This window comes from Ovis aries, chromosome 2, assembly GCF_016772045.2.
Source record: "Ovis aries strain OAR_USU_Benz2616 breed Rambouillet chromosome 2, ARS-UI_Ramb_v3.0, whole genome shotgun sequence".
Lineage (NCBI taxonomy): Eukaryota > Metazoa > Chordata > Mammalia > Artiodactyla > Bovidae > Ovis > Ovis aries.
Window position 1 is genome coordinate 135,668,516 of NC_056055.1, and position 27,295 is coordinate 135,695,810.

Consider the following 27,295-nt stretch of genomic DNA (forward strand, 5'->3'; position numbering starts at 1 on the left):
CACCTACATTTTTTCTTATGTTTCATTTTAGGGTCATATTCATCTCTGATCCTAAGTTTAAGGTACTTAAACCGTGTATCACATTGATGTATTGATTATTCTTCAGCCTCAGTAATATAGTTTTGTCTTTCAGGAATATGAAAATGGATGTAAGATTATATATTCAGCTTATACCACAAAGTCACTGAACTTTTCAGAAAATTTAATTTGGAAATAGATTTATTTGTAGGTTTTACTTTTCATAGTAGATTTGTATATCTTTATATACAGTTTGTTCTTAGAAGATATTGTGGGCCATGTATTACTCTCTTTAATTTTGTACAATTTTATGAAGAATGCTGAAAATGCTAAAATTTAAAGTAAGTATGAATCATGTTAAACAGTCTACCTCCGGATTAAAGAATCTAAGAAATGTCTGGTGAGTCCAATAGAGGGAGCTCATGTTGTTTCAATATGTGGAGTTTTGAGGATGGCTGGACAGAATCCAGTGAGGACATTTTTATTTCAGAGTAACTCAAATATATCTTATAAATAAAGTTACTCTACTGAGAATGTGAATTACTCTTTAGAAATGCATAATGCCATAGTAGAATTGTCCTAATTATTTAATAAGTCTAAACAATTGTTGAAAACTAATATGTGATCTTTTATGTAACTAAAATAGAGTATTAAAAAATGTAAAAATATATTGTTATTCTGAATTTCTGGAGAATATGCGTTTGAATTTTGACAGTGTAATGTTTCGTATTTCCATATTTTAAAATAGTACATACATAAAATTAATGTTTCATTGATTAGAGCTTTATATTTGAGTTTGCAGTTGGTCCAGCTAATGTTACAGACCTTTCTTTATGCCATGGTGACGATTATGTAGAATACTATATAATTTCAAATTCTGATTCAGTAAAAAAAAAAAAATGTAATAGTCATTACTATAGAGGACAGTATACTGAGACAGTTAATGTATTTTTAAATTTAAATTTATTGTGTATGTGCCTTGAGTAATTTAAAAGGAAGAAAACAATTTGTTGTTTAATAAAAGTAAAGAATGTGTTTGTATTTGAATACCACTTTTAATGTTTCTAAGAAACTGTATTGTCTATTCAGAATTTTATATTTGTCAGTGAAAGTAGACTATTTTTACATAGCCTATTACTGTTTTTTCCCTAATAACAGGAAATTAGATCGACTTGAGAAGAAAAAAAAGAAAAAGAAAAAAGATAGAAAAAAGAAAAAGCTTCAGAAGAGCAGAAGTAAACACAAAAAACATAAAAACAAGCCCTCCTCCTCCTCCTCCTCCTCCCCGTCCCCGCTGTCCTCCTCCTCCTCCTCCTCCTCTAGTGACAGTTCAGAAAGCAGCAGTGAGAGTGACAGCAAAGGGACAAAAATGCAGGAGAAGAGAAGAAAGAAAAACAAGCGTTCAGGGAATCACAACAGTGATCCTGAAGCGACGGGCAAGTCTCAGCAGAGAAAACGGGATGAGGAACGTTCTTGCAGTCACAGTCACAAGGAAAAGCCTAAGTTTTTAAAACAAGAGAGTTCTGGGGAGAACAGCAAACGGAGCCATCCTGATTCTGACAGAAAGCCCAGAAGCCGTGACCAGAGTCCAGGGAAGAGAGGATCTGGGAGAGAGGAGAGGAGCCGGAGAAGCCGAAGCAGAAGCCCCGGCAGTTACCAGCCGAGAGAAGGAAGGAAGCGGCCGCGGCGCAGTCCAGGTGAAGAGCGGGACAGAAGAAGCGACCCCAGACGCCGTGGCTCGGATGCATACAGAGGAGGGCAGGTGCATAGAGAGCATTATCGGGAGATAAGCATACTAGAGTGACACCAGAATGGAGCAGAAGTAGAGAACATAGAGAGACTTACCTGCGACAGTAAACTGCAAATAAAAATATCTCCACTTTTTTCTTGAATACCTGTAGCAAGGGCTAAATTATATACTGTTGTCTTTCTAATAAGAAGCTCTATTTTAATTTTTCATCTCTGTAAACTGTTACATCAAGTACAAAACTACATGAATCCCATAAGAATAAACTTTGCAAATGTTTGTAAGTAATCTATTTGGAGGCTGTAAAAATATATTCAGTTGACAAATGTTTCTTGTACCCTATACTGAAATAAAAACCCCTTATTACTCTGTGACATTTTCATCATTAAAAGAATGACAGTACATTGAATGGATATAGTTTAATTATTTTTTCAATTCACATTTATTACTTTTAAGGTTTGAATTTACTTGAAGCCAAGTGTAAGCGCTATAGAAATTCGCTGGTGTGAATTAAGTAATGGATTGATCTGTATTACTTTAAGACTTCTTTGTTGTTTTGCTCTAGGGTAAAAAGCTAGCTACATTTGGATGATGTGTTAATTTTCTCTGCTGCCTTAACAAATTACCTCAGTCTTAATGCAAATACAGTTCTGGAGATCAGAAGTCTGAAATGGGTCTCACTAGGCTAAAATCAAGGTGTCAGCAGAGTTGGTTCGCTCTGGAGGCTCTGGGAAAAATCTGCTTGACTATTCCAGCTTCTAGAGGCCACCTGCATTCCTTGGCTCCTGTCCCCTTTCTTCCATCTTCAAAACTAACAAAGTCAAGTCAAATTCTCGTACCTAATTGCTTTGACACTTTGACATTCTGCACTGTTTTCAACTTTGGGGGACCCTTGTAGATTACATTGGGCCTGTCAGGAGACTGGAATAATCACCGTATTTCAAAATCAGCTGATTAGCAACCTTCATTCTGTCAGGAACTTTAATTCCTCTTTGCCCTGTAACCTAGCATCTTCATAGGCTCTGGGTTGGGACTGCTGTGTCATTAAGGGACCATTATTCTACCTAGAACAGATGGCCTTTCAACCACTGACATTTCTTCGATCACACAGTTTACTTCTAAAGGTTAAGCATTTATTGTCATGAACGAGTAAACTGTTTAGATATATTTCATAAGTATAGGTATGTGTGGCGTACAAAAATTTAGCTATAAATTTCCCCTTGTGTTTCAAAGTGTATGGTAAAGGAAAATTATAGAAAAAATCATTTAGTTCAAATTACAAGTAACATGCAATTCAAAAAAATACATACTAACCATCACATACGCAAGTATTATCATGGTTCCACATTTTAAAAACACCTCTTTAATACAATACAAATACTCATTCGTTCAGATGGTTTTTGAGAATTGGCAGTCCTAGTTTCATAGATTAGAAAGTAATTTAGAAGAATTACTTTAAGACCTGTGTATCTGGTGTGTGTGTGTGTGTGTATGTGTGTGTGTGTGTATAGATAGATATATCTTTCTCTTGTATATGCACACACAGATGTCCTCTGATTCACAAGCAGCTCACTGAAGGCACAAAGCAACTCTGATTATTTACATTTTTAAGAGAGTTGCGAGAGGAGAACTTGAATTCCTCCTCCTGTACTCTTCAGTAACTTACTGTGCACCTTAAAGATCCCCTTCCTTCTTCGTTTAAAAAAAGAAAGCGTGCATTTGAGATTGATAAAGACTGCTAATTTACACCTTGAGTTCATCAGTGTTGCACTGATTATTTCCTATGTTATGCCTTTTTAGACTTTATAATTTTGATAATGTCAAAACCTATGCAATACTTACTGCCTTAAAGAATTTCTGAACCTGTAGTGTTCATGAAGGGAAATGTTGAAATGCATCCTGTAATTAAAATGAATTAAATACATTACCATTTAACACTTCCACAAAAGTGTGGTGCCTTTTTAACTTGAAGGTGGCCGCAAGAATTTTTAAATCTCTGGTTAACTTATCCTTCACTGTTTGAGAAACTATAAGGCAGTACCAGTACCCGCCCCCCAATATTCTTATCAACCCAACAGTGAGAAAAATTCACATGTAGTTATAGAAAATGTTGGTTTGCTGTTTGGCTTTCAGACTTGGTCACCCAAGGGTGCTAGACAGCCCCAAGGGGTTAGCATTCCAACTTGGCAAACTTAAAAACTGAAGGGAGGCATTTTCACGTATAATCATAACATGGTAACAGTTTTAAAGAGGCTCATCTGACTTGTTCTGCATATTCTAATGTAAAGGCAAAAGCAATTGAAAGTGATTTTTTAAATGTTAAGCATCTTGTTATCCTTTTGCTTTTGAGGTACAAGGTAAAAACCAGAGATAAGGCTCATAATAGAAAGTATGTCTAGTTTTATGTGTAGAGGTTTCCCTAAGTACTAACTCCAAAAAAAGAATCCTCCAAGTTTAATGCGTATGATTCAAAAACAAAAGTCCTCAACAGTAACTTTTTTTTTTTTTTTTTTAGAAAACCACAGGAAAAGTCTGGTGATAAGTCATTCTTCTGACCCTTAATAGAGAAATTCTTTTCAAGAAATCTGGATGTACCTAGTGACATTTCTTATTTGTCCAATGGCCTGACATAGCACTGGCTAACTTCGGAGACTTTATTGGGTTCCCTTCCTCTCCTTTCCCTGGCTTAACATTTAAGGTAATTTAACACTAGCAAATTAATTCCTGCAGGAGGTGCTGTCGATTTACAAATGGTCAGGCATGATCAGGTTACTAGGTTAGGACTTGTTTATCTGAATGTCTATGTGGTAAGGTAGTCATCATTTAATTTAATAAATGTGCCAGAATAGGCAAGGTTGCTGCAGCATAGCAGCAGGTTTCTGCTTACCTTGCAGTGGAAAATGGAGATCTTGCTTTGTATCATACGATTTTAATCTGAAGAAAGCTTTTTATCTGAAAGGCTTGAAGAGACCTTCCTTGCTGTTCTTCCAGGAGATGGCTTGCTGACAGTGAATCACGGTGCTGTTGGGAGCCCGGCGTTTCCCGTTTTTAATCACCAAATATTTACGATGCTTCAGCGTTGACTCTCAAAGATTTTAAAATCCACCTAAGCCATTTCACTTTCCTCCTTAGGAAACGACCACTGGGCTGAGGTGCGCTGGAGGAGGCCATTCTGCAAGGCCGCACCCTCCACACCCTGTGCTTAATAAGATCTGGGAGAAAGCTGCGTTTTAGCTTCAGTAGCTGAGGAGTATTAAGAAATCTTTCTATTTTCTGAAAAGAAAACCTAGATAGTTACCATTTCTTGAAAAGAGAGAAAGGCATGCAATAGCTGCTGGTCTTGGGAGCGGGTTTTTCAGATCAAAAAGGAGAAATGCTTTTTAAAAGTTGTGAGCAAAAACTAAGACGGAGGGAACTATAAGGTTTGGGAGATGCGATGGCAACCCAGTACTGATGAATCTCAAACCCCGTTCCTGCTGACAGAAGCGGAAACAGATCCTCTTCCTCTTCCTTCTTTCGCCCCTCTTCACGCCACACTTAACACCCTCAGAATATAACTAATAATGAAGCGGGGTGAAACGCAGGAAACAACGCAAAGAAATGCACATTCTGGCCCAAACTGCCCGTGAGTCGCCTCTCCCTGACTCGTAGACACGGAAAACCCCAGTCCTTTCGGTCTGAATGTCCTCCAGATGGAGTGGGCAGAAGCGGAGGTCCGGAGGCTTGGGTGCTGACCAGATCGTGGCTTCCAAGCACCTCGCCTTAGACTGAAAGGAGGCCAGCTGGGGGCTGGCTTGCTCTTCACATCCCCAGAGGCGACACCACCCCTGCGCGCTGTGATGCTTTCCTAGACACGCGTCTGGCAACCTTCTGAACGTACCTCAAACCCAGATGAAAGCCTGATTGTTAGGCGGCCCGTCTCCCTCCTAGAATAAGCGAGGAGGCCGCTGGACTACCCACCGACGAAGTGTAAACAGGAAAGGATGCGGGCTAAACTCGCAGCACCCGTCCTGCTCTCCATCCCCGCCCCACCGGTGGCCCACTCAGAAGAAATTCTAGGCTGTGGGCCAGGGGAGCTGCGCCCTGGGGACCAGCGCGCCAGGGCCGCCACGCGCCCTCTCCTGCCAGTTCCTGCCTAAGCTTGCCCGGCCTCCCGCGCGTTTCTCCTCTGCAGGTTGGAGGGTGGACTTCGCTAGTTAGGAAAGCCAGCGAGTATCTCTTGTTTCTGGGGCTCCACAGGTGAAGAGGGCGCTTTAGGACGCTGATGCTAATCTCTCGCTCCCGGGGCAAAAATGAAAATGTTGACTCTCGCCAGCAAACTGCAAGCAGAAAACAGATCAGCGTTGCGGGGCGGGGGGTGGGGGTGGAGAGGGGATTTATCAGTCTGCATTTTTAAAATAAATAGATCACCCAGAAATGGTTGGATGTTTGCAAAACAATGTAAAATCCCCAGTATGAATTCTAAAGGAAGAGAGTGTAAGGATCTTGGAAAATCTATAGCCTTGCTTTGCTTTCCCGGATCCCTGAGAACAGGCCCTGGAGGAACATGTTTCCACGGACTTGCTGAAACCTTCCCTTAACTGGAGTTGCAAACACACTGTATATATTTATATCAATAACATATAGGGTAGGCATGTCTGTATGTATTTACCTCATACATATTTCTATAAACTCCAGCGTCTGGAAAGGGTGGGGGTAAATAACACTGAACGGTTAAAATTATGGAGAAGGGATAATAACTGATTACTAATTTGAAAGTAAATAAACAGGTGACTTTTTCAGATCAAATTCCTCCTTGGATCGTTACAATAAATATCTCTGAAGGAAGCTCTCTATTTATGTTGTCATTGATTAATTCTTCACTACCTCATTTGATTTCGATTTAGAACGATTTGATTCTAATTTAATTAGCATGTAATTTGGATGTACATAATTACTGTAATTATGACATTCAGGTAAGGCAGCTTTAGGCTGAAAGGCAATTTCAAATTTTCTAGCAACCTACTTTGTACTTGGAAATGGACAAGGACTTTGCGCCCTGCTATCCAAGTAGTAATTAGCACATCTTTGAAATAGGCAGTGCGGCGGGATTTGTATTAAAACAGCAAATACAAACTCAGCCGAGTTACCCGCTGCAAAGGTGGCTGAGAGTTCCGGGAAACGCACGGCGTTTCCCTGGCGCGAGATCAGGGAGCCCGGCGCCCCGTCGCCTCAGCCGGCTTTATCTGCTGCGGGCTCTGGCGCCTCTGCGGCCTTGGGTGCGGGATTTGGAGGTGTAGCTTTTAAGATTAAAATACAATAAACGTGCGGGGAGGGTGGGGGACAAGGAAGGAAGGGAAGAAGCCATTGCACGACGTCTGAAGACGAGGGGTGGGGTAGTGGACTAGGAAGAGGAGGGAAAGGGGCGGCGGGGGAACCGCGAGACGCAGAGTGGAGAGAAGATTGGTCAACGCCCCCAAGTGTTATCCGATTTTAGATTTGGGTTTCCAAGAGAAAAGGCGGGGGCAAAGGGGATCAGTTCGCGCCGGCGGGCAGTGCAGACCCTTCGCAAGGAGCTGGGAGGAGGGGTTTCGGGACTTCTGGCAGCCCCCGGAGACCCTGCCCGCCCCGCCCAGTCCCGGCCTACCCAGTAGCCCCCAGCCCTCGACTCCGGCGGGACGGCGCCGGGAAGACAGCGGAGAGGCAGGAGACTGCTTCGGCCATCCCCGGGTCCGGGCTGGAGAAGGTGCGGGTCCCTCGCTTCTCTCCCCTTCACAGGGGGTCTCGGGACACGGAACGATCTGTTTGAGTGCTTTAATCAGCTTGGTTTGGTCGGTCCAAGCCCGGGTCGTTGGGCGAAGAGCGCGGGGGCGCTGCGCCCACGGCCGGGTCCCCATGCCGGCTCCAAATCGCCGCCGACAGCGCCCAGCGTGCTCAACTCCAACTTGGAAGACCCTGAAATTGCCTTGAAAGAAATTTTAAATACGCCAATTCTAAGACTAGGGCCAAAGCAAGGCGTTATTTTATTTGTTTGGATTTTCAGTTAGCACATCTCAGAAAAAACTTCCTTGCCTGGGAGCAATAATACCTGCCGTTACTAAGCAGTGCTCCCCAGTAGTGGGGTTTGTCTTCCCCGGAAGACAAAAACTCGCTTTTCTTTGCTGGATTCGCTCGGTTGTTGCAGCTTGCTGCAAACGCAGACTCCCGGCTCTCGAAGCGGCGAGCGAGGGCGGATAGTGCGGCCTTCCCGAACCCGAGCTCTAGATGGCGCCAGAGAGCCGCACTCGCCTAGCTCCTCTTAAAGGAATCAAGAGCGACTGTCAAACATAAAAGCAAATCAGAGTTTTCAGTTTTTTTAATGTGTTAAGAATGTTATTCCTTAAGAAAATTTGTAGCTAAATTATTCTCACTTAAAATAAACACTTAGTATACCAATTACACAAATGGGCGGGATTTATGTAAGATTTACTTCATCTGCATTTTTGTAGTGAGTGAGAGCCTTGGCGAATACAGATAATAGATGCAAATAAGATTAGAGTTAAAATAAATAAAGTCTCCATCTGAATAAAAAGAAATTCAATTTTACACGACTTATAACGATTTGACGGAATGTCCAGACAAGCCGCTCAGGTGCACCATCTAATCTCGTCAAAATAATGTTTTCCCTCCTGAAGGAGAGAAAAATCTTTCTCTTTTCTTTCTATTTTTCGTTCTTTCTCCACACCCCCTCCCCCACATCAGGTAGAATTTGATTCACTCCAAGAGTTTCTTAAAAATGTAAATAAAGCCAGAAAAGGCAGAACGCGGCGAGGAGGGTGTGGATTGTGGCTGGCTGAGAGAGAGAAGGGCCGAGGAAAACTTGGTCTTCGTTCCTCTCCTGCGCAGGAAGAGAAAGCTACAGCGCAGGAAATACTTGGAGACACCGGCTGAAACGAAATCAAATTTCCTCTCACCCGGGACTGAGAGAACTCAGGGCCCATGCCTGCTCCCTCAACCCCACACCAGCCTCCGAGCAGCGGCCCTCGCCTGCACCCGAACCAGAGCGGGCCGGGCCCAGGAGCCCCGAGGTGGCCCTGGGGAGACGCGGCCCCACCTCGGGTGGAGACCGAACTCTTCTCGGGGTTCCTGGGCTTTCTCCTCCCACGCACGCCTTCCCCAATTTGCTGGGGCCCAGCGGGTCGCCGCCTGCTCTGGTCAAGGTATCCCCGCGCCCCCAGGGCCCCTGGGGCTGGAGGTTGGGGAAGACGGCGGGAGTCACCCTTGCCTGCTAGTTTCGGCTGGGGGCAGGGGCCCTCTCCCTCCGCGTGCAGGTTCCGCGAGCTCTGCTCTCCCGGCTGGACGCTCACGCCCGACCGCCGCCCGCCGTTCTGGGAAGCCGCGGTGATGGACATACGCTGACCCGCGGGGCACAGGCAGCGCGCAGAGGCCTTGATCACTGGGCTGCGGAGGGAGCCGCGAGGCGAGCGGGACCTGCACGGCCAGGCCCTTTGATCTGCCTTTATTATCCACGAGAAACAAAGCTGCCTGGGGCAGACGCCCGGGCGCCCTTATTCCCCGGGAGACCCCACCACACCCTCACCTCCGCGCCGCCTACCCTCAGCCCCCCAAACACGCCAGGCACGCTCTCAACCTCCAGCGCCTCGGCCCCAAGCCCCTAGAGTGAACGTAGCCCTGGCCAGCTTCTCTAGGCCAGGCCTGGACGAGAGGGCGCGCGGAGTGTAGGCTGGGGGGCCCGGTGATAAACTGAGCCAGAAGAGAAAATGGCCAAAGAAAAGAAACACTTGCGGAAGAGCCGGCCAGCCGAGGTTTCGGGGACGCAAGAAGGGGGAGCGGGAAGCCACCCAGCCCCAGACTCTGCAGACGCCCGGATGGAGACCTTCTCTGTACGTTTTATCTCTACTTTGCTATTTGGCTTTTCACTGCAGTTTGAGAGAAAATTTTTGTTGACTTAATAACAACAGTTTATTTTTCTCCTCTATAAAAATCAAAACATTCATTCAAGTTCCCAAGACAATAATCTTTTTAAATCCCCACACTGCCCCGCACACTGAGGCTGACTTTGCTTGTATTTTCTATTGTGAGGGGAGCCTTTTAGATATACTTTTATTCTGTAAATATGTACTTCATTTTCTAAATTAACATTTTTTCGAATTGCGAAATTATTTCACTTACCAATTTTCTTTTCGTTTCCCCCTCTCTTTTAAACCGGGGCTGTTAAGTTGGTGGTCAGAAGACAAAGAGAATGAAAATAATTTTCATTTCAATAATTGCCTTCTGGTCAATTTAACTGTGCCTTATTTTGAAAGAGACTGTCTAAATGAGATTCCTGTCCCAAATGTGTTCCCAGGCCTGATCCCAGCCTTTAATTATTCCTGAGTTTTTTTTTCTTCAGAATAAGACGCCGCACTGAGTAATCACAAAGAAGTCAGAGAGCATCCTTGAACCTTTTCAGAAGCAGCGCCACTGATATTCAAATAACCTGCGAGGGCCATTTGACGGCGCGGGGACCTAGGCATTTCCAATTCACTATTTGCATAGATCAGCCGTCTTTGAAAAGGAAAGGAGCAGTTGTCTTCCATAACATTAAAAAGCCTAGTTATCAAATCAAGTGCTTAGTTTGGGGGCTTTTAAAACGTTTACATTTTATCTCAGGTTGCCCTTTACCGTTTGACATGCAAATTTGGTGCAGTTAATTTAGACAATTAAAAAGATCTTCAAGGGAGCTTTGTCACGGAGAATATTTGGAGTTTTCCCCGTGGACCAGCTGAGATAAAGTTGGCCAGAACAAATGATGTCTAGGAGATTAATTAGATATTTGATAAGACATGAATCCCTAATAAGGGAATACAAGGCACAGGGGGCTGCTGTGTGCTCTAAGTCAAAATTAATAACATTTAACAAGATTTTCATTTAGGCATGAAATGTCTTTTCCGGGGTATTGACTCTAGCGATTTATTCCCTTGAGTCACCTCCCAACCGTAGAGGGTCTTGGGAGGTAAAAGACTTCTTTTTAAAAGCTTTTTCCTTTCACTCATTGTTTCTAAATAGCTTTTTAAAAACAAACAAACCCACTGGAGTTTTGTCTGACCTCTCTGGCAGGGGTAGGCACCTCCCCAGTTAAAACTGCCAAGGACCTTTGCTTTTTCGAAGGGGTTCCAGAGTTTTAAAATGTCACCTTTTGAGAGCTCTCTCCTTAAGTAATACAACTATACCTTATAACCCCATTTAATTTATGCTGTTAATATACAAATAAATAATTCTGACTTTGCAAAAATGTATCTGTATTATGGCTTTTTATAACTCACATAAACCTTACATTACCTAAGACTAACATTAAGGGAATTTTTCCCAACAAAAAAAGTCGACCCATGTAAAGGTTACTGGTGGGGGGCTGGGGTGTGTGTGTGTGACAGGATTAAAAAAAAAAAAGAAAGTGTATTGTTCAGAGTCCTTTAATAATACCAAAATGAAAATATGGTGTCAAGATTTTCTTCATACAGATAAACGCATTTAATTTCTTTAGATGACCTTAACTTACGTGTTTGTGAGTGAAATGATAACTCAACATTTTAAATATCTTTTACATATATACTGACTCTCACAAAGTGCATCAGAAAATAAAAATAAAAAAACTCCCTGAATTTCAGGAATTCACCAAAAAAAAAAAACCTCTATTTGAATGAACACTTACAAGAAAATAAGAGAACACAATCTTTTGAACCCTATTTTTACAGATGTTATGAAATACAGAGAAACTGTCACTAGACTTCCAGTTTAATTTCTCACCTTCAGCCTTTTCGATGCTTCCTTTTATAGGAAAAAAAAAAGTTTCACTGTAAGTAGATATCAAGGAGGACTTGGAGCATTTTATATATAATATAATCCACGCAAAGGGTCTGTGTTTATAGGTCCCGTTTGTTCTCAAATGTTCTGACAGTCCTTTGCAGGATGGTGATTTGTTTTTGGAGAAAAGGAAAGAAGGGTGGAGGAACCGGGTGGGCGGTGGGGGTAGGAGGGAACGTTTCTATGTATTGCTCTTCGCTCAAGAAGTTTGTGCGAGTGGTGTGTTTGCGTGTGCACGCTTGAGTGTGCGTGCTTGTGGTTGTAGGTCACCGGCGTGTGTGTGTGTGTGTGTGTGTGCGCGCGCAGTTTTTTAAAGTGTTTGTGTCGCAAGTTGGTTCGCTTTTGTTCCTGGAAAACGCGTTCGATTCTCGTCTGGGCTCGGGCAGCAGAGGGGAGCTCCTGGCTTGGCCGGCGAGCGGCGGTCCGCGAGCCGAATGCCGCATCACCTCGCGCCGGCCCGGGGGCGGCCCTGGAGCCCTCGCCCGTCCATCCCCCGGTCGTTTGCCCTCCGAACCTCTCGCTCGCTTTCGTTGTCTACTCTCTCGCTCGCTTCCTCGCGCCTCTCTCCGGATCTCTAAGAGTCGTTGGGGCCAGACGCGGCTTCCTTGCCTCCCGCCGAGGCTGCCGCCGCAGCCGCAGCCGCCGCAGCCGCAGCCGCCCGGGCCGCACTGACGCCGGAGTCGTGCAGGATGAGGTCAGGGGACTCGGAGCGGGGCGTCTCCAGGTTGCTGGCGTCCGTGTCACTGTCGCTGCCCTTTTTGCCCCCGCCGCCCCCGTTGTGCGTCTTAATGTGTTTGCTCAGGTGGTCGCTGCGCATGAAGCGCTTGTTGCACACTGGACAGGCGAAGCGCTTCTCGCCCGTGTGAGTCCGCAGGTGCCGCTGCAGCTCGTCCGAGCGCGTGAAGCGCTTGCCGCAGAAGAGCCAGTTGCACACGAAGGGCCGCTCTCCCGTGTGCCAGCGCAGGTGCGCCTTCAGGTGCGACGTCTTGCCGTACACTTTGCCGCAGCCCGGGATATGGCAGCTGTGCAGGCCCTTGCGCCGCAGGCTCGCCCCGGCCGGGCCCAGCCGCTCCGCCTCCTGGCAGTTGGGGCAGTCGCAGGTGGCGCGGCCGGAGTAGCGGCGGGCCGAGCGCGCCGAGCTCCCCCCGGCGGCGGCGGCCGCGGCGCCCGAGATCATAGCGCTGGCCGCCGCGGCCGCCACTGCGGCGCTGGAGTCCGAGTAGGAGGGCAGCACCGGCTTAAAGCCGTCCTGGGCCAGCAGGTGCTGGCTGGTGGAGAGCAAGTGCGAGGCGGCGGCGGCCGAGGAGCCGAGGCCCGTGGAGCTGAAGGCCGAGTGCGTGAGCGAGCTGAAGTCGGGGTTGTAGGTGCCGAGCTGCGAGTGCAGCGAGGCTTGGGGGGCGCCCGAGTGCAGCGAGCTCTGGAGCCCCCCAGCGGGGTTCTGCACCTCCAGCCACGAGCCCGGGCTGCTGTGCACGTCCCACCACGACGACGCAGCGCCGTTGGTCACCTCGCCCGCCGCCAGCGTCGAGTGGAAGCCTGACTTGTACCACGACTCGTACGGGTGCGCCATGCCCACGCGCGGGTACAGGCCGTCGGCCGCCGTCGTGTGCACCTTGGAGATGAAGGCCGATTGGCCGCCCGCCTCCTGCGGGGACACCCCGGCCGCCGCCGCCGCGGCCGCCGCTGAGTTGGAGAAGAGGCCGCCGTAGTCGCTGCTGAAAGCGGACGAAGTAGGGGACGTGGAGGCCAAGCAGAAGGCGCTGTTGGCTGCGCCCGAGCCTCCCGCCAGGCCGCCTGAGCCGCGGCCGCCGGTGGCCACTGCGAAGCCAGAGAGGCTGGACCCGAGGTTGCAGCTGGACGAGGAGCGCTTCCAGGGATGGAAGCCGCCCTTGGCAAAGGCGCTCGACTCCGGCAGCGTCGTCAGCGGGCTCGTGTTGCCGATCTTGTTACAGGTCGCCGCCAGCATGGCCAACGGGGTCGTTCCGAAGCGCGGCTCTTCCTACAGTGGGTGGGGTGGGGGAGGGAGCAGGAGGAGGAGGGCAGGAACAAGTGGGAGGAAGACACAAAGTGCACCCGTGAGCAGCCCCGTCCCCCAGCCACTGGTCCCGAGGCGGGGGGCGGGGGGGTGTCGTGGCCCCCCGACTCGCGCCTCCTCCCGGTGAGCTCGCGGAGGATGCGCCGCGCCCCGCGCGGGGCAGAGGTGATCCCAAGAGAGAGGGTCCCGGAGCTGTAAAGTTGTTCTTCGGTGGGGCTACAAATCAAAGATGTGTCGGTTCTCAGTCGCTGCATATCCTGCCCCAAACTGGACTCAAGTCGTTCGCCTTCCGCTCGCCATAAGCCCGCTCCTCTCAAAGAAGCCCCCAAGTCGCCCTTCGGGATGAAGCGCGAAGGTAAACACATCGACAACAAACACCAGGTGAGGGCAGAGGCGGCCGAAACAGCGACCGGGGGTGGGGGAAACTTGGGGCACTCCTCCCAAGGGTGACTACGACTTGATTCTTCTTAATAGAAAACGTTTTAAATGTTTACATACACACACACACACGAAGACAAGAATCCGAGCAGAAGCGACCCCCGCGATGGATTTCAGTCATAGACGAACTAGGGAGCCGCAGAAGTGTAAATGTTAACGTGACTACATGGTCTGCAAAACGATTAAGACTGTTTTCTGGAAACACCGCTGTCGCGTAATTGCAACAATCCCCTAAGCAAGGGGTGGGGGGATGGGATATAAATCACGCGGGGAAGAAAAGGAACCTCTAAAACCGAGTATTGAAAGGACTTGCTTAACAAATCCTTTTCTTTCAAAGGCACCTCCTGGGTTCCAATAATTTGGAAAGAATCTATCTCAGAAATGTGGAAAGTGCTCAAAGAAGCTGAAGCTGCAGTCGGGCAGCAACAGTTTCTACAGAGCCGCCGACCTGGAGAAGCCATAACGAAAAATTACTCCTGTTAAAACAAGCAAATAACCGCACTTTCGACTTACCCCAAGTATAGACGTGGCCATAGCAGGTCCCTGGGTGGCGTGGCGGGGCCTGGAGCGAGGCTGAGCCTGGCGGCTGCTCGGAAAAACTATTCGGGTTCCGCGCGGCTCCGGCGTCCCCGCGCTCGCGCCGAGCGGACTCCCGGCTCCCGCGGGCTAAACTCAGCCTAAGTGCGAGGAGCACCCGCTTTGAAGTGCCGCTGGCTGCGCTTCTTACCCAATGAGGGCGCAGGCAGAGCAGACGGGAGCTGCCCAGCAGCCAATCAGACGCGCCGAGGGGCCCAAGCCCGGGCTCCCGGCGCGTGCCAGTCACTGCGGCTAACCCGGTTGGGGGCGGGGGCGGTCGCCGGCTAGGGACTGAAGAAATTACAGCGCAATTAAAAATTTACACACACTCACCAAGCCAGGTTTAAGTATCGTTGAGACCAAGTCACAAGCTTCCCCACCTCCACCCCCGCCCCCCGCGACCTCCCTGAGAAGATGCAAGTTAGGACTGACAGTCCTCGACTCTCCACTTGTGGGAAAGGAGACAGGAGGGGAGGGGGCGTCGAGGCGGAGGCCACACGAGCAAGGCCCAAGTAGAGATGAAAATGTCAACGCTCACTTTGTGTATCCAGGCTCTCGCCTACGGAGCACAACTTCAGCAGGATTCCATCATTCTCGCTCGCGATTGTATCATTGTCACTTGTCTACCTGGTTCCAGATTCCCACTGGATTCAGTTTTACTCAGAGTCACACTGAGGAGAAGGGGTGAAGGGACGGCTCCTCCGAAAGGAGAGAAATAGGCCTCTTCGTCCAGGTCTACACCCACAGACTTGTTGGGAGGGCCTGGAGCTTGCCGCATCCCGCCATTTCCCCTAGCGGTCTATGTGACTTCCTAATTGTCGCTCTGGCCTCTGACCCAGTGGGTAATACAAGTGCCACTCACACCCGAAGCTTCAAGTGGTAATTGAGGGCACCCTTTGTACCGTTTGCCAGCGCCTAGATACCAGGTTAACCCAGTTGTCAAATATGACTAAACAGTGGGACGTGCTGATTATCTGCCGGGTTTCGCTGGGGGCTGGCGTGGGGGTGGGAGATATCAGCCCATAAAACATGCTGCACGAAGCCGCTTATTTTCACAATGCAACGACTTTGGAAACAGAGATCGGCGGGAGCCGCGTCCGCCCCCACCGCCACCCCCGCTGAAGCTGCAGCTTGCTCGGCTGTTTGTTTAACCCGGTGAAGATTTGCATGTCACATTTCAGCCCGGAATCGAGTTTCTTGCCCCAGCTCCAACCCACTCACACTCCAGGCTGCCTGGGCCTAGAGGCTCCTCTGATGGGCAAGGACGCCGGTTTGAGGGGTGGGCTCGCCCCTAGCTCCCTGCTTTCCTGGTCGTGCTCAGGGAGCTTCTCCCGCGGATCTCCGTCCGTGAGTACCAGGGACGAGGCCACACGTGGGCGCCTCCACATTTTGCAAGCTGGAAGCATCTTAAAGTCCTCTTCGGATCCTGTCGCGTGAGAAGACACGTCCTCAGACAGACAACTAACTATGCTCCTGGAACCCCTTAGTCGCTGAGGTGTTTTTCTTCTTTCTGGGTCTCCCCTTCTTTTTCTTCAGGGTAGCCAGGAGCTTTTGAATCAGAAATATCAGTGCCCTCGACAGACGTGGGTACTGGTTTTAGTGTACCACATTTTCCCCTGAAAACCCACATCCTGCTCTAAAAGACATTTTAAACCACGAACCTCAACAGCTTGGGTGCAAAAGACGAGTTGCTGCGGAGGGGGAGCATACAGTACCTCTTGACCCAAAAAGTGCGACCACCGTGGCTCATCTCTTGGCCCTGAGACGGAGCCTGCATGCATCCTGGTGCACTCCGTAGGTGGAGAAGACTATATGGGTTGCTTTCTTTGCTTTTCGTTAGAATATCTTGGCTCAAATGCTCCCCGCCCCCCCACTTTGGTCTAAGGTGGCGAAAAGGCTGAGGAAAGTACGACAGAGAAAAAGGAGAGAAGGGAGAGAGAGTGAGAAGACCCGCGCCGCTCTAATGAAGCTTTGTGTCCTGGGGATTCTAGTAGAAATTGGCAGGGGGAGACGGGGAAGGGGGAGTGTGAAAAGCCCCGGGGACTCGGCGTGGAGGGGTGAGGCGGCATCCTAGCAGCCTGGAAGAACCGGAAAGCCCGGCAGGGGGACCCGGGAGCCCTTCCCAACAGGTGACTTCTGCCCTGGGAGAGCAGACTGGTGTTCGGCTTCCAGTAGAGTCTTCGCGTCGATTTACTAATAGAGGGATTGTTAAGTGGCAGCGAGGCGTTGCCGACTCACCCAGTGCAGCCCGGGGAGGAGTAGAGCGGAGGTTCCCCCCAGCCACCTCCTCCCCCAACATACCCTCTCTTTAAGGAAACCTGACAAAGTAATAAGACAATCCAAAAAGCCACTTAGCACTGGTGACATTTTCAAGTCAACCATTTAAAACAATTCCCGCTGGCACCTCAGGCTCCCGGCGCCCGGGTTGCCTTCCCTTCTCCTCTTCCTCTTCCTCCCTTCTTCTCCCCTCCCCCTCCCTCGGTTTTCAGCGCAGTTCCAGCTGTCAGACTCTCCGTGGGCACTCGGATATTTCTTTAGATACACATCACCGGATCACAATAAAAGTTAGAAAATCTTCCAGATGATCGCAGGCAGACGCCCTGGGCACTTCAACTTTAAGGTGGGGTGCCCAAGGAAATCTTTCAGAAGTCCAGGTTTTGTGTTTTTTTTTTTTTTTCCGTGTGACATTTTTTTCTTCCTCTAAAAAATCTAGTTTTTAAACAAAGATCAATGTGTTATGCTGAAGTGTTGAGCTGACTGTTAAAACATTTGGGGAAATAATGACAATGTAACAAAGGCCTGGTTTGGAGTGAATCATCACCCTTTTAAAAGTTAAAGCAATTTTCAGGAGAATAGCTTTCAGCAAACGCTTTACATTATTCAAAACGGCCAAATAATGCTCTATTATAGCGCCTGAATGCTGCCAGTCAGCCCCTAAGTGCAATTTGTGCAAAGGCCCCGGTGCCTTATCTCCACTTCTTTATAAAGAGGTGAATATAAAACAATTTCTTCCAAACCCAGACAGAGAGCACGAAAATTGCTTCCCTTTCTGCAATCAGGGCAATTTAACTGGAGTGCAATTAGCACTATTAAATGTCGATTCTGCATAAACAAATCTGACTGAGCAGCGAAAGTGGGGTGAGAACCTCATATACACTGAAACTGATTTTTTAAAATTATGTATCCGGGTCCTTTACAATTGATCCGTGACGTTTTCATCTTGGAATATATTTACATCGTAAATACACTACGGTTAAATCAACATAATTTTTTTTTGCAAAATAAAATTTCAATAGGAATCCTAATAAAGAAGAATAGGGTAATTAAAGGGACGAGTTCACTTCCTTTGAACAAATATTGTTTCCCCCATTTTGCCTCTCCCGAGAGCTTCGATCTGAGCAACTGCGCAAGTTGCTGCGTTGAGGAGGCAAAGCCGGGGAAACAATTCCGTCATTAGCGCGGATCCGAAGGATTGGAGCTGCTAAGCCACGGGGGGGGAAAAAAAAAGATGCTTTTCCCTGATGCAACGGGAGACAGGAGAGGACCAGTTATCTTTTGAATAACTCGAAATATTAGGTGACTGCCCAAGAGCTTTGGCCAGTCGCAGAGTTGAGCTGCGAATATATGGCACGGGGATGGGGTGGAGTGAGGTGAGGTGGAGTTGGGGAGACTTGAGGATGTGGGCGGGAGCGGAGGCGTCGGGGGAGGAGGAACAGAAGGTTCTCGCCCGGGCCCTGCTGGCTGCTGTCAAAGCCTCAGCCACCCGGACCAGGATGGCCAGGGGCGAGGAGAGGGCCAGAAGAGGAGCCCTAAAAAAAGCATTTATCTGACCTGTCCTCCTCTCTCATGCCTTTATTTATTTGCTTAGCCACCAGGCTCCCTTTCTGAATAATACGCGCAATTAATTATGCTTTTCATTTGCATGATCTACACTACAGCAGTGATTATCAGGTCAGCACGGTGTGGGAGTTGGGGAGATACATTAATAACGAGTTAAAAGCAAAACAAACAACAACAACAAAAAACCCACACACAGGGAAAGCTGCCCTTGTGCACCACAGTTACCTGCCATGAACAGGGGCTGAAGACGCCAGTACAGAGGTAAGGTTGTTGAGTCCACTGAAGCTTTTCCTCAGTTGGAGTTTGTCAATAGTGGGTGACAATTAAATGCAGCTTTTAATTAGAAGGGAATCTTTTATCATGGACACATAGCTATATTTTTAAAAGCACTAGCCTTGAGATCAACTGGATGGAGAAAATTAATTGAAAATTGAGAAACTTTACCACAACTTCCATTGAGTTTTCACTTAACGTTTGTTCTATAACACCATCATTCCATCCCAACCCTTGCAAATAAAAGAGGCAGAAAGGCTCAAGAGGACACTGGAACTTTCATCTTTCCTCTACCTTGGAAGTGTTACTGCTCTTTAGAGATGGGAGGAGATGCAAATCCTTTTTGTCTCTAAGGTCTACTGAATAGACCTTAGTCTATTAAGGACACTCCGCACCTTTGCCACACAACTAATTTTCTGCTGCTAGATGTATCTGGGCCATATATTTTCAGCCTGCCTTGATCTGTTTATCTGAGCCAAAAATGCATGAACAATTAAATGAAAGACTCTGGTGTGTCAAAGAAAGGAAGGTGTCTGTAGACTGTGATGATTTTAATGACTGCAATTATTGGAAGATTATTCGACAAGCATCATAGATTTGTTTACTGCCTTACTTGGAAACCATGGGGGGCCTATTCTCCTTGGGGTTCTACCTTCCCTCCCTCCGTCACCAACTACTATAGAGGGGTCTTAGACCTAAGTAAATGTTGGCTTCCTTCTTTTTTAGGGCCTTTCTACCAAAATTGGACTTCCCTGGTGGCTCAGACAGTAAAGCATCTGCCTTACAATGTGGGAGACCCGGGTTTGATCCCTGGATCAGGAAAATCCCCTCGAGAAGGAAATGGCAACCCACTCCAGTACTCTTGCCTGGAAAATCCCATGTACGGAGGAGCCTGGTGGGCTACAGTCCATGGGGTTTCAAAGAATCAGACTCGACTGAGCAACTTCGCTTTTCTGCCAAAATGGAACACATTTGTTGTCTCAGCCAACTCTGATGGAACCATCTTTGGAGACACTAAAGCAATCTTTCACACAGACCCTAAGTTAATATTTTTTAAAAACCCAAAGGCCAAGGAATTCTGGTCATTCATCAGCTTCTTGCCAGCATATTAGTTTCCTCAGTTTTACACTTTCATAGGCAGCCTTTGAGGAGACTTCCAACTCTCCTTCCTCCATCCAGGCTTTAGAGGAGGCACAACTGCAAGCTATGAAACAGGACTTTAGGCATACCTAATATGCCTATTGGAGAAAGTTTGACTTTTCTTCTACAAGTGTTCCCTAAACCCTACCCACCCACCCCCCAGCCCTATGATTTACTAGCACAATTCCTAGTGTTGCCCTGTTAGAAATAAGTAAATAAAAAGAAGTATGACTGAGAGCAGTTTGTGTCCAAGGAACTTCTTTGCTGTATTATATACAGACACAAGGAATGCAAATAAGGAAGATTTCTTGTCTGATAAAAGCAAAATCATCTGTCTAATCAATAAATCACAGTCTGGGTTTTGCTCGTTAGTGAAATTTGAAAAAAGAACAAAAAGGATAGCAAACATCCCTCATTAAGTCCCCTTTCCTCTCTCCCCTGAGGGTCTGAGACTGCTGTGGCCTGGCCATCCTAGTGCTCTTCCTGGGTCTGTAATCAACCAGTTTGAAGATTAAGGTGGACTTCTGCTGGAATCAAGAAACTGTCCTGTTCAAACAGGAGCCTGCAGAACTCTGCAAGTGGCAATTAGGAGCCCATTACAAGCCATTAGATTGATCAATGTACCTTAAACAATGCAAACGATTTATATGGCTGATTTTTACGGAGTGGGGAAAGGAAAAGAGATGGGGGGAGGACGACTCCATAACCTTCCCATTATCTCACTGTTCTGGAGAAGACTCAGACCCAGCCTCTCTTCATCACTGCTTAGAACCACCAGAGCTATTTATTCTGAAAACTTTTCAAGCAAAGACACAGGGTCTCCTTGCTCGCTTGGTGGATGGCGAGGTGCCCATTCTTTGCCCCTTTTCTCTTCTTTCTAAGGAAGAGCTTAGAAAGACCGAGGCCGGGATTCACAGCGACGCCACTCCCCCCGCGGAGCACGCAGCCGGGAGCGGCCCCAGCTGCCGCCTTTCCCCGGGTCTGTCCCGGAGAGGGGTAGGATGACTTACAGATTTGTTTTAACGGTGTGTTGGAGAGCTGCGTGGCCTCCTAATTACGGCAGAACACAGAACCATTAGCCCTTGAAGTTTCAGGCGCGACTTCGGGAAGAGCCGCGACCCAGCTCCCCGCGTGCAGAAGACATTGGGGAGGGGGCGCTGACGAGGGAGGGGGAGCTCCTTGGAACAGAACTCCTCGCTAGAGCTGACTGTTTCAGCTAATCTAAACTGGAGAAGGCAAATATACAACAGAGCCGAGGCGATCAAAGCTGGCCCCTGCCAGCTCCCTCCTCCCGCCCTCTTTCCCGCCCCAAAGTCTGTTTGTAGTTGTCTCCTGTGCTGCAGACACTCGTCCGTCTTCTCACGACAAGGAAATTCCTGCCAGTTTTTTCCAGAGCCTGCAAGGAGAGGACAGACGCACTTCACACTTCCTACAGGAGAATTCCCTTTGTCTTATCTCCCCTCCCCCAGTCTTCCCTCGGCTCTGAAATGGGGGGAGAGGCAGCCCGCGGAAAGACCCTGGGCGCTGAAGGGGCGATCGTAATTGAACCCCACTTTCAACTCTGCCCCTGTAGGCCCCCTCCCCCTTTCTCCTCTTGTTTTCCCCATCTTTCTCCTCCCTTTCTTTCTCCTTCCCTTCTTCCAATCCCCTAAATGCTCTTACCATTGAAGTGTTCTTGAGGGCTCTCGCGCCCAGAGCCTGGGCAGGCGCCGTTTATTTCCCGGCCTTAGTGGTTTGGCGGGAAAGGGCTCCGTCCTGGCTTGTCCATGGGTGTTTGGGACAAATCCTGTTGTCTGTGTCTATATGTGGAATGGGAAGCATTATGGGTTGATAATGGAGCACAGAAGGAAGAGGGAAAAACCAGAGAAACTACAGGCACTGGGAGAGTTGCCACCTGTGTCTTTTGCAGCCAACCTGCGATGGGAGCCCAGGATATGGAAACTTTTCTGGATGGCTCATGACCTCACACACACACACCCCTCTCCCCCCAACTGCCCTCATCTGTTCTTTATTATCCTTACTCTTACTCTTCTGAGTCCTTCCCTGAGTTTTCTTCCATTCCCCACCCCCCGCCGCCCCTAGGACTTCCCAGGGCTCTATAGTTCAGTGAGCGATTGAGAAAGAAGGTCGGTTAAGAGTCTCACCAAGCATCCAGGCACTCCTGTGACATCTCCCAGAACCGGCCTGTCCTGGGCCGACACTTTCGTGCTTTCTGAATTTCAGCCAATAGAGCCCTCTCTGGTTACATCCATCCCCATCGCGAGGCCAGACTGCCACCTCCATCCTGCCTCTGAAGTACTCGGAGCGGCAGGGGAGGCTCCGCACACATCAGACACGTGCGTCTCCTCCTGCCCCTCCCCCTCCCCCGCGGCCACACGCGGAATGCACACTGATGACACTGACACACTCACTCGGGCACGCGCCAGCGGCGTCGGTCCTCCTTCCCTGCCAGGCAGCAGCGGGCGAGCCGGCCTTGAGGCAGGTGACAGCCTCGGGGAGAGAGACTCCGCGCTCCAGATGCCACCCTGGGAGTGGGGGTGTTCGGGTCCCCCAACGCCAGCGGCGGGGCTCCCCGGCCGGGTGGCCATAGGCCTCCCTGTGGCGGGGCCTCCGGTCCGCCTCCTGCCGTGATCCCCGCTCCGCCCCAGGCTCGGCGCCCCGCACTGCGCCTTCACGGCCGCAGCCCGCGAGCGCCCGCCTCCGAGAAGCCTGCAGTCCGCCCCCTCGCCTCCACTGGCTCGGTTACATCTGGGACGCATTGCCCCTTAATTGTCAACCCCATCGCTGTGATCAAGTGAACGTTGCTAATCTCTGCATTTATTGTTTAGGTAAATAGAGGCTGCGTTTAATCAATACGCGGGGCCCTAGCCCTCGCAGCGCCAAGTAACTTAAGTCAACGGTGAAGATTTCAGTGTGTGCGTAATTATAGAGCACACGGAATATTCACTCCAGCCTAATCCCACATCCCACCCGGGGGAGCGAGAGGAGGGAACGTGAGGAATCTCCACCCTCCGAGGGATCGAAGGCCGGCTCCCTTCGAGGAAGAAAAGGACTTGGCTGTGACGCCACGCGCCAGGCGCGGGGGCCTAAGACTGGACTGGGGACCGTCCTGACATCCGAGCGGCTAAAGCCGGGCGGCGTTCCGCGCTGTCTTCCCCAGGCTTCTGGCCCCCTCCGCTCCAAATGTGCAGCGGTGAAGAGGGTGGTCCCCCACCCGCAGGTCCCCGCCAGACAGGAAGACTGAGGGCGGGGCCCGGGAAGGAGGGTGGGGCTGTATTCCCCGAGCCCAGGACTCCGCCAGCGGTCAGGGTCCCTTTCTCTCTCTCAGCTCTGAGCCGCCGAGCTCCTTGCCCCACGGGAACTCTCGAGAACGCCAAGCTGGAGCGCACAGAGCTCTGGGGTATTTGCGCATCTTCTTAAACAGCTATTGCTTCCTAATTAAGAAGACCTTAGCCCAACACTAGGTAGAGCTACTGGGATTCGCCGCAGGGAGTGGGCAGGCCTGGGGAGGTGGGCGGTCCGCACTGGCGGGAGGTGACGTCCGACTCCTAAAGCAGCTGGGCTGCTGGAGTGGCCTTAAGAGCCAGGACCTCTGGGCTCGGCAGGGAAAGGGTTAATTAGCTGGGACTCATCCCGGTGGCTTTGGCAAGAACCCAATCTCTGGCGTCGCGCTACAGTGGGGCCTAAGAGGTTGCGCCTCCAGTTTGAGACACTAACGCTCTCTCCTTGAGCACTTGGTCGCTAGAGTTTGTTTCTCCTGGTGCCTTTTTCTCCTCTGCATTCCCGGGAATGTTCGATATAAACAACGAATAACTTCGGTTGTAATCAGATACTCGCCTTGCACGGAATTGCCCCGCTTTTAATAAGCTGGATTCTAAAGTCAACTGATGATTTGCAAGTTTAGGGTGTCAAGCGCAACCAGGGAACTAAATGACAGCTGAAGCTTGCATGGGGGCCATGGTTCTGGATGGTAGCTGGCTGGTTTTAATTTTTGGAACTGAACAGCTCTCGTATAAGGTATCTCTTTCTAGCTTTCTCTTTCCCATAAAAATTGAATAGCATTTAGAACAAGAGGAAAATTAAACACAAATGTCAGGGCAATCCTAAAGTGCTTTTTCTAACACTTCTTCCTGAGAATCCTGTCTGCCAGCCTCAAGCTCCCACCAAGCTTTTGACTATCCTTATCAGCTATGCAGATCTTTCACTGCCCTGCTGCAAACCAGCCTGCCAGTCAGTTCACAGGACACATAGTATCAGACTTCTTTGATTGGAGACAACTTAACTTTTTCTATATTGTGGCTGACGTCCAGGGTTTCTGGATGAGGACAAGCCCTTTGGGACTCTCAGGAGCTGGGTGCAAGTTAAGGTCCACCGCTTAATGCTGTGACCTTGAGTGGGCCAGGAAGCTTCTCAATTTCTTATTCTCTAGAATGAAGCTAATAATTTCAACTTGAAAGGATTGTTGGCATAAATAAAACTGTGTAGGGAAATTCCTAGCAAATGCTCAGTACTTATTAATAGTTGCCTTCCATTTGCCACTGAAATTCCCAACTAAAATGTTCTGTGAAACTAAAGGTAAAATCAACAGCTGCTCTAATATAGAATTTTGGTGCATATGGAAACCACAGGGCCTAGTACAGAATCAGACTGAAGGAGGATGAATGCAAGGACAGCCAGCAGCTGCCTGTTTGGGAAGGAGTGAGATTAGCTGCTTCATTCAGCAACATATCTCATGGTCTGACTTTCACAGGTCTGCACACAGGGGACGGGAGATGCGTCTAACAGTAATAGCTAACATTTTTGAGCACATATTACATGCTAGGCACTCTGTCAAGTGCTTTACACATAGCATCTAATTTAATCTATAGGATAATTTTATCAGGTGAGTATCATGAGTATTATTGATCTCTCTTTTTAAACTATTATTATGAAAACTCACAAATATATATATTTAAAACAAGAGAGTATATTATAATGAACCCCTCCATATTGATTGCATAGTATCAATAATTGTCAGCTCCTAGCCAAACTTGTTTAATCCCTATCCCATCCATTTCTTCCTACCTTATTTTAAAGCAAATTTCAGACATCATATCATTTGTAAATATTCTACTACTTATCAAAATATTAAAAGACACTAACCCTTGAAAAAACTCAAACTACGATACCATGTTATAATCATACTAAACACTTTTGAAATAATTCCTTAATATTATCAAACATCTAATCAGTATTCAAGTCTCTCCAGTTATCTCATAAATTATTTTTTACTGTTGCTTTTCCCCCCCAAATCAGATCTAAGCAATATCAACACGTTCAGTCTCTAATATCACTTTTAATCACAGATTCCTCTTCCTCTTTTTCTTTCCTTGAAATTTATGTATTGAAGTAACCTAGTCATTTGTCCTGGTATCATTTTTATAAATGAAGAAATAGACTCATAGAGGTCAAAGGAAATTAGTAAGAGATAGAAAAGGAATATAGACATAGCCACATCTGACTCCAGAGTCCAAGTGCTTAATGGCTTTATCATATTCTCTTTAAATCAAGTGATGAAAAGCAAGACACAGGAAAAGCACAAAAAGATTTCGGAACATGCCTGACTGGCTTAAGTGACTAGTTCCTTTGCTAAGTACCCACAGAAAAGTGTTCACTTAAAAACCCAAGCAGGGTTTGAATGTGGGAAGAGAAATTGAAAACAGGGTAACCCAGAGTCCTCCTTCTGGTTTGAATCCGGCTACATAATTCCTTTTTGCAAATGTATGTATAACATGGTGAAGGGATTTTTATTTCCAACAAATATTTAGCAAAGCAAAAGCATTTCTTAATCTACCAATTTCCTTTTCTCTCTTTCTCCTCCTTATATAACTCCCATTTCCCCCTTTTCTCTGTTCTCCATAGCTAGATAAGGAGAAAACATCTCTTTTAAGGAGTTATTTAAAAATACTAGTCAAATTAACAATTTGGTAGTTTGATATGTGATATCTGGCTTTTGTTACAGTAGTTTTGAAACCACAGTTACCCTAGCAACTGAATACATTTTTTTCTTGAAAAATTTTTTAGCTGTCTGGAGGAAGAGAAAAAAGAAAAAGAAAACTTCTCACCAGAATTTTCCCATAATAGCCTCCATTAACTGCAGTGACTTCTATTGGAGAGGCCAGTACTGTTGCCTCCTGCTGTCACCAGTCATTCACTGATCCAGGAGATGTTTTGTTTGATAAGGCCAATTTGAGCTTTATACAACATTTATGTTTTCACCTCCAAGGAACAAATACCAGTCAGGATGGAATTCAGTGTCTATCACTGGATACCATACAAAGGCCTCAACCTGCCAGTGGAGCTTCTGGGTAAGAAGAAACACTAAAACAAATGTAAAAACTTTGTTTATTTAATTTTAAAAAAAGAGGGAGGATGGTGCAAGGGCTTTAGATCAGCCCCTTGAGACTTAGCGTGAGGTTAAAAAAAAAGGCAAGTAGATGAGCCGATAGTCTACTCTAGAATCTTTCTGGAAACAGCTTGTGCTTCTCCATTCAGTCATGACCAACTCTTAGCAACCGAATGGACTGCCGTGTGCCAGGCTCCTCTGTCCATGGGATTTTTCCAGGCAAGACTACTGGATTGAGTTGCCATTTTCTTCTCCAGGGGATCTTCCCAACCCAGGGATCAAACCCAGGTCTCCCACACTGCAGGCAGATTCTTTACCAGTTAAGCCACCAGAGAAGCCATGGAAACATCTTTGTAGGTGAGCAATTGCCCAAAGTGAACAAGGATGTTAGATAAAGAAATATGAGAGAGGGTGATGCACATAGCATTGTTTTATGGATTTGATAAAATATGTATTAGCATTTCAAGGAGGTGAAGTAGAGAAGGCAAAAAAGCTGTACATTAGGGTTTTTTGGAGTAGAGACTCTAAACACTTGCAAGAATATTCATTTATTTGCTTCTGAATAAAATTCCCCTCACAATAATGTTTCTAATGCACACAACTCTAGATTCCTCTTCTTAACAAAACAAACCGACTTTGTAAATTACGAATATCCAAATTCTTTCTCTTGAGTAGAAGGAAGCTTGGTTTCAAGACCTCAGGCTACGGTGTGAGGAACCCAAAAGGCAGAGAAAGAAGTGCTGGGCAGTTCTGCTCCTGCTGATAAGATGCCTCCTCTCAAGAGTCTCCCAGGCCAGGAAGTCCTCCTCTGCAATATAAGGGCTCAATAAAGTGAAGGTTTCAGTCCTTCCATTTTATTTTAGACTGCCTTATTGAGGGAAAATATTTTGACTTGAGGAATTATATTTTGAACCAGAGTAAGAACTAAACAAAGAGAGAAAGAGATACTATTGCTTCTATTTGTGGAAAATACAATTACTCCATAATAAATTTATCCTGAACAACCACAAAAATTTTGCCA

At 47.6% G+C, this 27,295-nt stretch overlaps 2 protein-coding genes and 1 long non-coding RNA gene across 3 annotated transcripts in view; 1 reads left to right on the forward strand and 2 right to left on the reverse strand.

The window, feature by feature from the left end:
- The window catches only part of CIR1 (corepressor interacting with RBPJ, CIR1), a 37,123-nt gene extending 34,949 nt beyond the window's left edge, over positions 1 to 2,174 (forward strand). Inside the window, 2 exon segments of the mRNA XM_004023448.5 lie at positions 1,177 to 1,795; positions 1,798 to 2,174. Coding sequence (XP_004023497.3) covers positions 1,177 to 1,795; positions 1,798 to 1,875 — 697 coding nt within the window. The 3' untranslated portion in view covers positions 1,876 to 2,174.
- Positions 2,175 to 11,180: 9,006 nt separating this feature from the next.
- On the reverse strand, positions 11,181 to 14,734 carry SP9 (Sp9 transcription factor). The gene is made up of 2 exons (XM_027963959.3): positions 14,574 to 14,734; positions 11,181 to 13,586 (listed from the first exon to the last, which is right to left on the reverse strand). Exons 1-2 carry the CDS (start codon positions 14,592 to 14,594, stop codon positions 12,162 to 12,164), a joined length of 1,446 nt encoding a protein of 481 aa, XP_027819760.1. The 5' UTR covers positions 14,595 to 14,734; the 3' UTR covers positions 11,181 to 12,161.
- A 5,396-nt stretch (positions 14,735 to 20,130) lies between these two features.
- Positions 20,131 to 21,780, reverse strand: LOC121818547 (uncharacterized). Its single transcript, XR_006058513.2, has 2 exons — positions 21,552 to 21,780; positions 20,131 to 21,285 (listed from the first exon to the last, which is right to left on the reverse strand). It is a non-coding gene; the product is annotated as an uncharacterized LOC121818547 (long non-coding RNA).
- Positions 21,781 to 27,295: the final 5,515 nt, after the last annotated feature.

Excerpts from the sequence above, each read along its gene's own strand:
- SP9 (XM_027963959.3), bottom strand. The coding sequence starts at position 14,594 with ATGGCCACGTCTATACTTGGG. Across the intron at positions 13,587-14,573 it reads TGGCCACGTCTATACTTGGG|GAAGAGCCGCGCTTCGGAAC; the intron begins GTAAGTCGAAAG and ends CACCCACTGTAG.